The sequence below is a fragment of the Bubalus kerabau genome, chromosome 20 (assembly GCF_029407905.1).
Source record: "Bubalus kerabau isolate K-KA32 ecotype Philippines breed swamp buffalo chromosome 20, PCC_UOA_SB_1v2, whole genome shotgun sequence".
In the NCBI taxonomy this organism is placed as follows: domain Eukaryota; kingdom Metazoa; phylum Chordata; class Mammalia; order Artiodactyla; family Bovidae; genus Bubalus; species Bubalus kerabau.
The window spans coordinates 52,734,254-52,749,640 of NC_073643.1; the positions used below are offsets into that span (position 1 = coordinate 52,734,254).

At 58.8% G+C, this 15,387-nt stretch overlaps 1 protein-coding gene across 1 annotated transcript; it reads right to left on the bottom strand.

The window, feature by feature from the left end:
• Positions 1–17: 17 nt before the first annotated feature.
• On the bottom strand, positions 18–13,774 carry P4HTM (prolyl 4-hydroxylase, transmembrane). The gene is made up of 9 exons (XM_055558716.1): positions 13,403–13,774; positions 13,153–13,234; positions 5,235–5,425; positions 4,345–4,441; positions 2,832–2,994; positions 2,115–2,300; positions 1,293–1,383; positions 972–1,095; positions 18–448 (listed from the first exon to the last, which is right to left on the bottom strand). The coding sequence occupies exons 1-9, from the start codon at positions 13,733–13,735 to the stop codon at positions 228–230; spliced, it is 1,488 nt and encodes a 495-aa protein (XP_055414691.1). The 5' UTR covers positions 13,736–13,774; the 3' UTR covers positions 18–227.
• Between the last annotated feature and the right edge of the window lie 1,613 nt (positions 13,775–15,387).

Below are 15,387 nucleotides of genomic sequence, written 5' to 3' on the forward strand. Positions count from 1 at the left end.
TCCGAGCCTCTCGGCCCTGCAGCTCCAACGCCGCGTAGTTTTATTTGTCCGGGAAGCACGGGTCTGTACACAATAAATAACATGGATGTAGGGACTGTGCCCTAATCGCGGCAGGAGGCGGGGGTAGGGCTAGACATCGACCAGGCCTTCAGCCTGCAGCTGGACAGGGGGACAGCAGGGCCCCCGACTTAGGGTGACCTGCGGCTGGAGACTGGGATGGTCACCCCTCAGAGTTCCACGCGCGTGTCGCGGTAGGCCCGGTCCAAGGCCCACTCCGGCTGCGAGTCGGCGCCACCTTCGCGGGCCAGGCGCGCCATCTCCTGCTGGAACAGCGCCTGCCGCGCCCGGCTGGGGTCCACGTTGATCCAGTTGTTGGCGATCCACTTAGTGCCGCGCGTGACCAGGCAGCCCCCGTGCAGCGAGTAGTCGTCCACGTCGCCCACCCAACCTAGGAGAGGAGGATGGTGTGAGGGGACCAGAGGGAATCTAGGCTGGGCTGGCCGGCCTGAGCTTGGCCTCCTATTGCTCAAGTGCGTGGCTAGGGCAGGCCCAGCTGTGCACACCTTCCGTGGCAAACATCTGGCCCCAGGGCCTCCTTGGCGGCTCAGCATCTCTCTCCAACGAATGCCTTTTCAACACCACTGCCCTTTGAAATCAGCTTTCTTGCTGCAGGGCCTGTCCACAGCCCTTCCCAGTCTGGGCTACTAAGGGGCATGTGTCCTCAGCCCCAGTGAGCTGAAAGGCTGGGGCATCAAAGAATCACAGGGTTCCAGATAACCCAGGAGGCTGCATGGGTGCAGCCTGCTGAAGTCACTGAGGATGGTCTTTGGGAGGCAGTAGGGGCAAAAAAAACCCAGAAAATATATGAAGGGGTGGGGGATTGCCAGAACCAGCTCACCAGGGTAGCAATCAGGGCTGGGTTAAGGAAGGCAGCTCCCTCCAGGTATCCCTGGCCTGGCCAAGGTCCTCACCTTGCCCGTCAGGCAGGTAGTTGTACCAGAAGACAGCTGTGCCCTGGCGGGGCTTGACACGCAGGTTACCCTTGTCACAGTGCCTCCGAGTGTCACGGAGGTCAACATCATCTTGAATCAGACTCTGTGGGCGGCAGAGTGGTGGGGTTTTCAAACCACCTGAACTGTAGGGCCAGGCAGCCAAAGGTGGCTCAAGGGAAACCAGTTGGATGTGCCCAGGGGATAGTCGAGGCCTCATCCCAGGTCTGGCAGCGTATGTACTATTTTTGTTTGCCCAAGGCCCTGCCATCCCACCAGAGGAACAGCCCGGTTGGCCCTTACCATTTCATCATAGGTTCTGTTGTCTGCTACAGGGAAGACAGTCTCGCCCCCACCGGTGACGTTGTTCAAATAAAACAGCACTGTCATGTAGCTGTAAGGCAGGGGGGCTGTTGAGCAAGTCCCCAGCTGTGGATGCTCCCAGGGGCTTACCTGTGGGCAGGATAAACTGCCCAGGTTCCCAGGGACCGGAGGGGCAGGCTGGGATCACTGACAACAGGGGAGGTCTGTACCAAATGTCCCTAGCCCATACTTCTCATGGACCCAGTTCCTTTTTGTGTGTCACAGTTTTTTTGGTGTGGCCAAGATCACAGGTGCATGCACTTAGCTAAACTATGTGACCGTGCCTGAGGGCCTGCTGGGAAAGTTGAGCTAGCAGAAGCAGCAGAATCATGCAGACGGCTGGCTGCGACTAGAAGGGGGCTGAGCCAGAGCATGAAGAGGGAGGACCTTCAACCATGCCTTGGCAGGGGAAGAGGGGGACACAGCTTCAAGAGAAGCTGAGGTCTCCAGCAGTGCAGGCAGGATTAACAACCTGGGGAGGGGGGCGGAAAGAATCGGGTCCAGCCTTGTCCCTTCCTGAGGGATCTGGGGGTAAGTTGCAGTGTCTGTGGGTACCTTGGTCTGGCCGCTGAGACCAGACGACCACCCCTTTTGGAGCCCTTGATAAACAGCCTTGGGGGAGACATGTGGTGGGGGGAATTCTCAAGCAGGATGCTCAGCATTCTCCTGGCCCCATACCAAGGGGAACACCCACAGGGCAGGGCTGTGCTGGTGTCAGGGGGGTGCCGGGTCTGGGAGCCACCCCCAGTTGGGAGTACTTGCCGGCAGGAGGTCTCGAAGGGTACAGATTCATTGGCTACCAGCTTGGTGTGGGAGCAGATGGTCTCTGGGTACACGGGCCCGCTGTCCACATGGGCATGGTAGTGGCCTCCCTCGCCATACCGCACGACCTGAAGCGGCTCACTGAGCTCCACGATCTCGGGTGACAGGCGGGTGAGGCGCAGCACCCTGGTGGGCAGCAGGCATTCAGCTGGGCGGCCCCATGCCAGGGGTGACACCCTGAAGGAGCTGGCCAGGTGAGTCGAGAGCCCACCATGAGTGCTGCCCCTATTTCCCCTGGGAGCTCCCTAAGCCACCCTGGACTGGCCCTATAAGAGCAGGAAGGGGTAACTCCTGATGAACCAGAGACATCCACTGGCTGGGAAAAATTAGATTTCCATTAAGCCTAGGAGCGGGGAGGGAGACACTCCCTCCAGGAAGATGCTGTTTATCTAAAACCCCTGGCTACTCAGGGGCAGGGGGTCCTGTTGACAGAGTTAAGAGATCATTTCTCTAGTTAGCAGAAAACAAATATTCAATCTAGTACTAATCGCACGTGTGTATTGTTTGCCCACCATTAGGGCTAATTTGCCTTTGTTAATTGCCTGTCTCCAGTGAGTTCCAGTCCTGAGCTCTGTTCTCTTGGTCCCAGCCAAGGACCTCTGTGGGGGCCTGCGTGGTCTCCTCCCTGCATCAGGGAGCCCAGGCTCGGGTGCTCACCTCTGGCGGATGGCGCGCATGACGTGGTGGGCGCCTTCGCCCTGGTAGAGCCACGTGTGGTGGCTGTTCCGCACCAGCTGGCTGGACTCCGCCCTGTGGCTCCTCATGTACTTGTGGAAGTCGCGAAGGTCCATGTTGGAGAACTCCTGCAGGCTCAGCACTCCTGCACAGGGCATCCCCCCACCACCATCAATGCCCACCACGCCCGTGTGGGGAGGGCAGAGTGGGGAGGCTGCACCTTCCTACCTACCCCTGGCCTCAGGCACTGGGGGCCATGTGCACCTGTCCCCCAACCTGGACTCGGGTCAGATGAAGTTGGCTTCTGTCACATCAGGCCCTACAGGAAGACCCAGAGAAGTTCGTGTCCTCAGTTTAAGCCCTGATTTGGCCCCCAAAAGGATGAAGCCCAACCCCGTCAGATTGGCCAGAGTGGGCTCTCCATAGGAAGCTTAGGCCATATGGCCAAGACCCTAGGCCAAGGACTGCCCTCGGCCCTCCAGCCTGGCTCTGTAGAGCGTGGTGGCCACCCTCCGGTCCTGTAGAGGGTGAAGAAAGAGAGTGTTCAGTGCTGGATTTTGTCCCAGGCCTTCCACACTGGAGGATGTAAGCTGGAACCGGTCCCCAGGAGTTCTCTCATGACCTCAGGTCTCATCCTGGGTGGAACACCCCAGGCCAGTCCTGCCTGCTAGACAGTCTCCCTCAGCAGAGACAGTCAGGCTGCTCTCCCCAAAGAGAACACTCTCCCCTGTTCCTGCTCAAGCCACAAAGGTGGGCTCTACCCTCTAGGGGTTCCGGAAGAGTGGCTTGGTGTCTTTGCTACAAGTTACCCTGGTTGATTCCAATGACACACTCCCGTGCTTTGGCTGGGGCTTCTCTGAGGGTGGGGGCACTCGAGGGCTGTGAGTGTGTCACAGCGGGAGCGGGAGCAGCCTAGTGCCTCTCCAGGTGCGGGTCCGGGCCAGATTCTTCACTCGGGGCTCACCAATTGGAAGGTCATCCTTCCAAGTCCTGTTTCCTCAACTGGTGCAGAACTTGGGCATGAGGGAAATGACTACGCCTGAGATACTTCCTGGGGGTTATTACCAAAGGGGAGGGTGCTTCTAGGACAGCTCTCCTGCCCACACCCACCCCCGGCAGTTAGAGGACTCCAGGCAGGCAAGAGGCAGGCAAGGGGAACCCTGGTTAGACCAGTCAGCTGGCGGGGACCATGTGCCTGGCTGGATAAGCGGATGCCAAGCTGACCTCACTGTTCCTTCACTCCCACTCCACCGCTCTGCCCTCTGCCAGCCAGCAGCCATACCTCCTGTACCCCACATGCTGCCCAACGAGGCCAAGAGGGTGCCCTCTGGACTGCCACCAAGGGGGAGCGGGCAGGTCTAGCTCCTGCCTCTTTCTGGGGTAAGGGCACGGCTGGCCCCTCACCTCCGGCTACTCTAGCAGCTGGGCCTAGGGGCCACCTGGCTGGGGGCAGGAGGAGGCTCTGGGACACAACAGTGACAAGATATGAGCTCACCATCCCCGTCAGGGTCAGCCTTGATGGCAGAGTACATCTCCTGAATGTTCTCTGGAGTCATCCACCGTCCATTCCCCAGGCGGTTCTGGGCCAGGACCTACACAGCACAAGATGGTGCCTCAGGGGGCTGGCTCCGGTGACGGAGAGTCGCCAGGGCACACACAGCTGCCCTGTTCTTTCTGGAGGGCGGAGGGTTCAGGTGACAGGACGTGGGTGAGGACGAAGGCCAGGGCCCGGGCTCCCAGTCCAGACACGGGAGGGCCATGAGCATCCTCAGCCCTGGGGGAGCTGTGGCTCCACCCGGAGGAATGTTGGCTTGTTGGAGGCAAAGGGGAGGCCAGGCCGGCGTCCCACCCACACACCCCAGGTGAGGTGGGTGAGGCCAGGGCCTGGTACGAAGAGGGAAGAGGCACGGTCAGGAGAGGACTGTCCACGGGGCCCCTTAGGAAGATCGGACTCTGTGAGACGCCCTGTATAGGCAAGGGAGCCCACACCCCACCGAGACCTCTCTCAGAAGCCTGGGTGTGAGGGGCATGTAGAGAGGCAAGCAGACGTCTGGCTTCCTCGTTGCTGCCGCCTCACAGACAGTGAATCCTGTGGGGCTCTCAGCAATGGTGGCAAGGAAACCAGAGCGCAGACAGCATGGCACCCCAGGCACTGTGGCAGTAAGTGCCATTGGCCCCAGTAGATGCCCCCTTTGTCCTCCGGGGTTCCCAGGGCAGCAGGGGGCCCTCTGGGAGGGAAGGAGGACCCTGGCCCTGCTCATGCCCAAGGTTAGGTGGCATCAGGCTCCTGTGGTTGGGGCAGAGCAGCACGTGTAACCCGGCCACTAGAAAGACAAGTTGGGGGCGCTCCCACCCTGGGGCAGGGGGCTCCTCAAGGCCCCCCACCTCACGCAGCTGCAGGCGGCCATCGTGGTTCTGATCCAGCAGCTGGAAGAGGTCCAGCGGGCTGATCTGCATTGTGCCCATCGCTTCCTCGTACTCCTCGGTGGGCAGGATCTGGCTGCGCTGCAGCCCCTTCATCTGCGCCAGGTGGATGACAAGCCGACACTCCTCGTCGCTCAGGAAGCCGGGGATCTCTGCCAGGAGAGGAGGGGGTGAGGCCAAGGGCCTTCCGGTCTGCAGGGTGCCCGGGCTAGGTCCTGTCCCCTGCCGGTCACCCAGCCAGGAGGACCTCACACACCCCTTTACATCTGCTCTGGACTCGGAGTCCAAGGTCAAGTTGTCCTGCAAAGGCTGGCCAGCGTTGGGACACGGGGCCTCTCTCTTGGATGCTGAGAACACGTGTGTTCCGGGGGAGTCCTGGGAGGGGAGCCAGAGCTATGCCGGGGGTGGGCCAACCCACCCTGGGGTGGGACCAAAGGCTCCAGGGTGAACCTGAGGGCCAGAGGGCTGACCTCCAGGCCTTAAGCGGGGAGAGGATGCTGGCAGGTGTGTGCTTTCCTTGATGCTTTTCAGCAGTGTTCACAGTGAATACGCCCGGTGCTCTTGGCCGTGCCACCCCCCACCCCACCCCACTCTCCTGCACAAGGGGGCTGGGAGGTCAGTGGGAGTCACTCGGGTTTTTGGCATGTGCTCTGAGAAGATGCCCCAGTGTTCTCTGCTTTGGGAACAAACGTGTACTGAACGCCTCCTTCCATGCCTATAAGCCCGAGTAAAGGCCACTCAGGCCGGGGCCCTGGCTCCAGTGTCTGGATGCCCCCACCCCAGCGGCTCAAACAGCTCAGTGGTGCCTGGATCGCAAACCTCACACCTGGCAAGCCCATATCCCAGCACTTCCAGAGGCTGGAGCCTGGGCCTCGCTTCATTCTCTTGTTCCTGGGAGAGACGCCTTCCTTGGACAGGTCACAAGAGGCCCACCCAGGAACTAACTGGAGAAAGAGCTGGGCTGCCGCTGTGACCCCCGAGAACTCCTGCTGCTCCTCTGGCTTTTCTCTCAGCATGAAGTTCCAGTTGTTGCCAAGGGGATGGAAAACAGCCACTCAGCCAGGACTGGAGCTGTTTTTAATAGTAATCACCGCAGATCACACTCAGGGAGCACAGATTCTGTGTCCTGTCCTAAGCACGTCATCAACTCTGTAATCTGTATCCTTGTCCTAGAAAACCAGGCCCCACGAATTCACCCTTCCTCCCCCAGAGAAGCCCCAAGCGCAGAGACACTGGCGACTTGGCCAGGGTGACACAGGCTGCTGTCCTGCAGAACCCAGGCTCACAGCCGGATTCTGCTTCCATGGAGAAGGGCCCAGATCCAACGACACCGAGGACAGGATACAAGCCCTCGCCCTTGGCCAGCTTGATCCCCTCAACCTGGCGAACCTGGAAAGGGTGTGAGCCACGCACTGGGAGCGGGGGGAGCGCTGCAGGACAATGGGTTAGACCAAACTGCTAATCCACAGAGTCACCTCCCAATGGCTTTAAAACATAAATGAACAAGAAAAGTAAACCAGAGAAAGAAAACACAAGCCCAGGTTTCTTCAGTTTATTAGGTGCCAGTAATTCACAGGCCCAAAGGAGATGCCACTCTCTCTACAGTCCCCTGCCATGTGCTAATCAAATCAAACAGTTCAGGCCAGCACATACGACCTAACCAGGAGGGTCTAAGCTCATGGGAGCTGGGCAAACACTGGCTCCTGGGGGGTGGGTATAGCACTATGAACTTCCCAACCTCAGTCCACCGAGACCCAGGCAGAGAAACTGGGTGACAGAGCGAGGGCTGCGGCTGCCGGTGGCACTGGTGATGCTGAGTGGTGATGGCGGGGCAGGGGCTCCCTGGGGCCCTGCAGAGCGCATGCCCACTCCTCAAGCCATGGTGCTGTGCCAGGGCACTGGCTACACAGAGATGCGGGCACCCAGCTTGCTGGACCATGACATGGTGGCCAAGGCTGTCCAGCAGTCAGTCAGCTGGTTGCCCCTGCTGGCCAGGGGGGGTGCCACCCTGACACGTGCCTCTTCCTGCCTCATCTTTGCCCTGCTTTGCCTTGACAGGTGGGGCAGAGGCTTCCAGGGAAGGGTGGGGGGCGTCTCCCCAGCGGGGGCCAGTTCTGGTAGCTCTTCACTACTCACTGCCGTGTGCCTACCAGTGCCAGGGGCGGACAGGCAGAGGAAGGACTCTTTGGTCAGGGTGTTGCCAGCAGAGAAGGAGCAGAGGCCCAGGGGACAGAGGAGATATGGGCAGGGGACTATCCTTGGTTAGCACCCTTGGTCTGGACCTGCAAATCAACAAGGGCTCTTGAATGTTGAGGCCGGGACAGTGAGCAGGCTGCTTTAGGCTGTGGGGCTGACCACCCTCTCCAGGGAGGTGTGCAAACTCTGCCCACAGGATCCTGCCAAGAGATGGAACCACGGCTCATGTGGTGGCTTTTTCTCTGCCAGAGTCCCGAGATTGCACGACTGACTCCCCTTCCCCAGTCTCACCTATCCTGAAAACAGCAGCCCCCTCAGTTTCTTCTCTGCAGAGCAGGGCCCTGCCTAGAGCCTCAGGGTGCAGCCTCAGCAGCAAGAATGGGCTCTTTCAGAACCTGAGGATGGGGCCCCTCTGCTCTTTGCCAACCCTAGTCCTGGCCGGAAACTGCAGGGTCCGGCAGGCCTTTCAGGTCGCGAGGGAGGGCCCTGCTTTCTCCCTCCAAGGTGAGGAGTGAAGGCCCAGAGTGCTGGTCCCCCACCCCCCCGCACCCCTCTCCCAGGCACTTGGCATCCACTGGAGCTGGAGGTGGGGGTATGCTAGAAAGGTGGAAAGCAGCTTGGGTGAGGGGAGGGGTGAGGCTGGGAGGGGAGATACGGGCTGAGGGCTAAGACTTCAGCAAGCAAAGGAGCCAGGCCAGCTGTAGGGCTGTTGCTAGGTAACCAGGGTGTCGTTGCTCAGCAACCATGGAGTGTCTGGCTGGGCCTCTAGCCAGGAGCACCCAGAGGCCTCAGCCTGGAATCCAGGAACCGGGTCCTGAGTACCCACTGCCTCTGCCCCACAGGTTCATGTACCCATGCCGCAGCCAGCTGCAAGCCCATCAAAGCCTGCCACGGCCACCCCCAGTCAGCCATCCTGCCCTGCAGACACTTCCCCACCAGCCACAGCCTCTGTGCCTGTCATCTCCAACAGCTCCCACCCGAGCCGCCCACCAGAGTCTCTGCATTGCTTCTCTTGGCTGGTATCACCCTTGCTCGGCCCCAGGGGCTGCAACCCACCCTTTCAAATCACAACTCCCCAGGATCAGGTAAACGGGTCTCTGGTGGGAAGAAGGGAGGACAGTGGGAGGAACCTCTGCTGAGGGCTCCCCTCCTCCACCCGGGGCCCAGGGGAGCCTCACTCAACCCCTCCCCCCAGTATCACGCGCCGGCTGCAGGGACTGCGGGTTGCAGGACACCAGCTGGTCCAAGGAGGTCCTAGACAGACTCTGCACCAGCGATTTTGGTGAACCCTGGCGTCCAGCACCCCTTCCAACCCCTTTCAGGTGCGTTCATTACAGCGCCTGGCTGGGCACTAAGACAAAAGAGACAGGGCATGCCCAAATGTTGTGCCTGCTGAGAACAAAGAAGTTGGTTCTCTCTTCCTAAGTACGGGGCATTGCAAACACAACCACATCCAGGAGGACAGGCGTTCGCCAGAACCCTGATCCCAAGAGCAGATCATCAGACAAGAGGGGGCAGTTCACCAGGTGGAGGGGAGGAGGGGGTACTCAGAAATGCCAGGCTCATCACATGGCCCCTCTGATCCCTCCAGCTGTGAAGGTCAGCCTCTCCCAGCGCAAGGGTGAGGGTCCCAAGACCCTCAGACTCTCAGCTAGAGGTGCTGAGGGTAGGCCTGCTGCCCAAGCCACCCTGGGGAGCTGGCGCCTGGTCTGCGATGCTGGCGGCATCCAGATGCCACGTGTGCACGGCCTCCTGCACGCAAGGCATGCTGGGACCTTTGTGCTGAGCGGGGAGGTGCAGGGTCACCGTCGGCCAGTCACCATGGCCTGTGCTTGGAGCGGGGACCGCCGCAATCTACGGCTGGCCGTGTGCTGGCGGCAGCAGGGTCAGTGCCCAGAACAGAGGCGACCCAGGTGGGGAGGGCCTGGGACGTGACAGCTGGAGCCTGTGCAGGGGCCCCGCACACCATGTGCTCCCCTGGACACACAGACCCCTCCTGCTGCTGCCCTCTGGGGATATGTGCACACCAGGGTCCAGAGACACTCCAAGCTTGCCCAGACCAGCAAGAGCAGGGCAGAAGCCCGCTTCTGTGGTCAGAATGAGGGGCCCCTTCCTGAACCAGCAGTGCTCTGCCGGGTAAAAGGCAGGCAGCTGCGTGTGCCGGGCGGGTACAACTAGCTTTCTGCACCTCCCAGCCCTGTGATGCCAGCCTGGCTGACGCCTGCTACTGCCACCAGCACCCCACGCTGAGCCTGAGGGCAGGCGCGAAGCCCTGGGTGACGCTCACCCAGGCACGATGCTGCTTGTCAAGCCCCAGATAGACTCGGTTATATCTTCCTGACCTCTACCGAGTCCACAGTTCTGCCAAGCAACAGGCCTGTGGAACAGCAGAGGCGGGGGTCCATGCAGAAAACTGTTAAGCTCCTCACTAACCTGAACTCATACACATACACTAAAATCCCTTCTCTAATTCTGCATGTCCAGTGTCTTGTCAAGAGAACACAGTGGTCTTAGGTAGCTACTGAATTTTTTTTTAAGCTGAAAAAAGGATATGTCTGGAAACCCTACAATAAAGAGGCCATGGTTTTAAAACACAGTGCTTTGTGGGAGGCTGTCAATGACTCGTTTACCTTAGATGGTTAAGAAAGTGGAATAAAACTCTGGCTGGCCCACTGGGAGTGCCCCCTGCTGCTCTCGAAGAGGGTGCGGAATCAGGAGGCCCCTCCCCAGGGTGGTGGCGGCGGCCACTCTGTGCAGAGAGACTGAGGGCACCCAGTGAAGCCCTCCAGCTGACCAGTAACTGTTGGCCGTAGACTCTGGCCACTGGACACACAGCAAATCCAATCAGGCCCCCCCACGTGTGTAGCTCACCTTTAGGGGCAGACACAATTGCCAAATAAATACAGTAGACCAAGCAGCCTGATGCAACAGAGAGACTGGAAACCTCTTAAGGCCAGTCTGACGTGGAGAGAGGTCACTGAGGAGGGGAGGCCTGAGCAGAGGCCTGATGGGGGTAAAGGCACCCTCCATGAGAACCAAGCCTGAGCCTTCCGGTGGTGGGAACAGTGCATACAAGGGCGCCAAGGCAGCAGCGAGCTCAGAGTCTGAGAATGGACAGAGAGTGACGGAAAGGGGGGTGGTGGGAGATGAGAGGTGAGGGCCTCGTGGAGGATTTTAAGGAAGGGAGCAGATCCGATCTGCTGTTTAAATACAGAATGAGTGTGAGGCGGAGGGAGAAGCAAGCCACGTGAGAGAAAGCAGAGAGGTTGATGGTGACTCGGAACTGGAATGCCTCCCTTAACAGGACAATGCTCTGAACCCTTGGGAAATGCCTACCACAGTCAAGCAGGCATCTGCCAGGAACTCAGAATGGGCCTTCTGTGGCCCAGGTCCCATTTGCCAAATGTCTCCAAGAACAGAGGTGGGAAACAGGAAATGCTCCACAGAGGTGGAGGCACCCTGGGGTAAAACCCAGCCCCCTGTTTACACCCTGAACACCTACCCTTGAGCCCAAGCATCTTGGGCCCCTGAGGGTGACAGCAGGCCCCTTCTCCTTGGGCCCTGCCTGCTTCTCTAGGGCGACAGCAAGTGGACAGACAGACAGGCCCAGAAAGCGGACACTGTGCCTTCTTGGGGTGAGGCTTCCTTCTTTGGGTTCATTCAACACTGCGTTCAGGTACTGCCTCTCCTTGGACACCCTCTCCCCTGTGGCTGGCCTGTCTCGCAACTGGACTTCTTACAATCACGGATCACAGATCTCTTCTTGATTCGTCTCGCCTCGTTTCACCAAGCAGAAAGCCCCCAGACTTTCTGGGTAAAATGTGGGGCATCTTTCACCAAGACTGAGATGTAGGGTAGGAGATTCGGAGGACACGAGGACCAGAAGCAGGAAGATCTTGCTGCAACTGCCCGATTCTCCCAATCGTGCCCTTTGTAATGTGTCTGCAGCATCATTTGCTGGCTTAACCAGAATCAGTTTACCTTTGGTCAAATCTCTTCTGCTTCCTGTCATGTACTCTAGGTGACTTCAGGTCTGGGCTTCTCACTCTCGGCTTTGTAGGACTTGGACGCAACTTTGTTAGGGGGTTAGGGGTTATGTCTCATGGTTCACTTAACCAAACATACGTCTGAATTAAGCACATACGGGTCCAATAAAGGCGGATGAGAGAAGAAAGCACACCCACCTCATCGTGTCTGTCTCACAGCAGGGTAGCAGTAATGGGGAGAGTTGTTCCCTTTGCCTGGATCACTTGTTCCTTGACAACTTCACCTCACAGCTCCTGCAGGTCTTTGCTCAAATATCTTTCTCAGGAAGGCCCACCCTGGCCACCACACTCAGGGTTTCAACCCCAGCTGAAATTCTGCCCTACTTGTCTGTGACCACTTATCCCATCTGACACACACCAGGTGTGTTTGTTTAGTCTGTCTCCTCGCTGGAATGTCAGCTTCAGGTGTTCTTTTTGTTTTCCTATTTTGTCCAATGTTGTGTTCCCAGCAGCTCGACTAGTGCTTTGCACAGACTTCAGCGTTGTACAATAACAATCTTTGAGAGCCCCTCCCACCATAGGACTCACATCCTAACCTATTTCCCCTCAAACAGCGTGTGAAATCATTCTCACAGGTCTGGGATAATCCCCAACCAGTGCCCTCTGTCCCAGGGGTAACAGCGGTGCTCAGATGCTCTGCTTCGGTCCCCAGTTCCCTCCAGACAACCCCTTTCCCACTCCATTCCCCAGGAGCCAGGAACACCTCAGATCTGCAGGTAAGTGTGTCACTGAGGCTGGGTACCCAGGATGAGGTCTGGGAAAACCTATCCTGGGCAAGGTCATAGGTCCAGGGACCCCCATCTTGTTGATACTACTAGACTCTGAAGGACTTCAGAGTCTTCACAACTAGCACGCTGGCTCGACAGCGCAGACCCCAGGGGTAGCCTGCCTCATTTGAATCCCAGCTTCGCCCTGATCTGGCTGTGTGAGCCTGCAAGCAAGTGGGGCTCGCTGTGCCTCGCTTTCACCCCCACCAGCCTGACAGTGGGATCTCCACCCACCTCACAGGGGGGTTGTGAGAATTAAGCCAAACGATCACATGAAGTCTAGCACATAAGAGCTCAGAAAATGTGAGCTATGGTGCCGGTTCCCAGTGAGGTCACCCTGGAAGGCTCTGCCTACTGTAATGGCTGAACGAAAACGCCATCCTAAGAAGAATCCCAGAGCGCAGAAAGCAAAGGCTGGTTTTGGGGGCACCAGCTTATCCACATTTGGACAGCCTGCTCCTTACCAGACCAGACGGCCCATTTTGGGAGTGGAGTTTCCCCTCATATCAGCTAGGACCTGGTTATCAGTATCTGCAACCCTTCCCCCATTAACCACCTCAGAGAGGGTCCAAAGACAGTTTCAATAAAAGGTTTATAGGCACTAGCTTCTAGGTCACATGGCCCAGCCCTGTGATGGAAGGATTAGCGGCAGAAAGTAGAAGTCACAGAAGGGAGTGTAGAAAGGTCAGTGGTCACCCTATTTTAGAGGTGGGGGCGGGTACCTCACTTGGGGGCGACCTCTGGGTGGAAAAGACAGGGCTACTTTGAAGCAGCCATTTTCAAAACAGAAGTCACGTGGTCAAAGGAGCCTGAAGGCAGCCACCGAATCGCAGCCCATGGCCCTTCCCGGGGGGCGCCCGGCGAACTTACCGAAGAGCAGCGGCTTGAGGCTGAGGGTTCGGATGAAGTGATCCCTGTCGGCGACCAGCTGGATCTTGCGCTCATGCCCCACCTAAGGGAAAGCGGCACAGCGGGCAGCTAGGGAGGAGGGAAGGGAGCCCGGGTCCGGGGAGCGGCGGCGGGCGAGTGAGGGGGTGCGCGCGGCAGACCGGGGGCAGCGCACGGAGCGGCCCCTGGCAAGAGCGCCAGCCGCTTCGGGCTTGGTGGTGCAGGGCCTCACCTTGATGCCCTCCAGCCGGGTGAGGGGAGCCAACGTGGGCGCGGGCGCGGGGCCCTGGGCGCGGCGCTGGGGCCCGGGGTCGTTGCTGTCTTCGCCGTTGCTGTAGTGCACGAAGAGCAGCAGCGCCAGTACGTTGCCCAGGTACAGGTGCACGAACACCATCAGCACCAGGAAGTAGGCGCGCGAGCAGATGCCGCGGGGCTTGCACAGCGGCCGGACCGGTGCGTCCTCGCAGTCGCCCAGCCCCGCCGCAGCCTCGGCCGGGTTGTGATGCCGTGCCGGCCACTGTGGACTCGGCGCTTCAGGCCGCGGGCCTGCCGCCGCCGCCGCCATAGCGCCCAGGCTGCGCGCGCACCCAGGGGAGGGGCCGCGGGTCGCACGCGCCTCGCCGTCGCCAGGACAACGGCCGCGGAGCCGGCGCGCGCCGCCGTCACCGGGAGAGGGTGCCAGGGGACGCCGCGCCCGCGCTGCACTCGAGATCTCCCGGCCCTGGACCCCGACCCACAGTAAAGTGTCTCTTTCCTGAGATGGGTTGTTGACAGGCAGAGATGCACACTCCCCAGGGCAGAAGCCGCGCCCCCCACAAACGCAGATGCACAGGTACTGGCAACCCCAGTGGTAGTTTTCTCCTTTTTAAGACGCACTTCCCTCTTCCGGGAAAAGTATGGTCTGCATTTTCTCGCTCCCGGAGTCGGGTGGCAATAAGGAGGCTGGGCCAAAATATGACTCAGTACTGCGGCGGGTTGGGGCGCCTTGGAGGCCAATTACTGCTCAAGTGATGGTGTGGGACCCATGGCGACACTGACGCTCGCCAGTGCAGGAGGTCAAGAGCGCCTTGAAGGTCTACTCTGCAGTAGGTGTGAACCTCCCAGGGAGGTCTGCAGGAGTCAGGTTTTAGGAACTGTCTGATGTGCGGGGTCCCATAGACTAGGGGACCCGGTCTGGAGCGGCCACAGGGGGCATCCTGGAGGAACCCTTGGCACCGGTAACAGTAACCTGCAGGAACGCAGCAGGTGCACAGGGAACACTCCTTGCCTCACCGCTGCCACATTCGGAAAGGGAGAAAGGGACTTTTCCATAAATGAGTCTTAAACGTCTTGGAAGCAAGTTAAACTCAGCTTATGCCCAAATATGGAGGTGAGAGGACATACCAAAGCTTGGTCTTTTTTTTCTCCAGTGCTCTGCTCCACACCACCCCCACCCCCCTACCCTGGAGATATGCAGACAAGAGCAACATCATTCACACGGTCCCCACAGGTGGTTTCTCCTTACCCTGTTTAGGCTCCCCAGCCCCTCCAACTTCCTCTCAGAAAAGTAATGTGTACCGTTTCTGGGCTTCTCAGTGGGGCAGGCCCACCTTCTCTTGAAGATTCTATTCACATGGCAGATTTCATCACTGTGCCATACATGGCTTCATCCAGTCACTCAGTCAAGTCACCCTTAGGGTCTATCTTACCAATATCCTTAGGATTCTAGAGAAACTACTGTCCAACAAAGTAAGTTCTAGATGCCACACGCACTTTTATAATCAGAAACTTTATTTTGAGTAAACCACTCAACTTTGAGCAGATGACATTGCCTCAACTTTTTCTTTGAAGAAAACAAAGATATATGGTAAATTTGTGAAAACACTGTGCCTTCCTTTGCAGGGCAGAAGCATTCTGCCTGAACTTTTTCCATGCTCCTGATGATAGAGACAGCCACTTGGGGCATGGAAGGAAGTTCTCCACAGGTCAAAGGCTGCAGGCTGCGGTCTGGGCACAGACCCTCTCGCAGCTCCGGAGGCTGGGGGTCACAGCTGGCTGCAAGTGCACTGCGTGGCAGTCACACAGTGCAGACAATGCGCAGGGTGGGGCTGAAGGTGCAGAGCTGCAACTCAGGTCCTGCTGCTGCCACGGCGGTGACCAGAGGACTCAACGGAGAGGCGAACATTCCAGACTCTAGGACCTTCCATGTGCCAACAGAGCAGGCATACCCCACCTCTA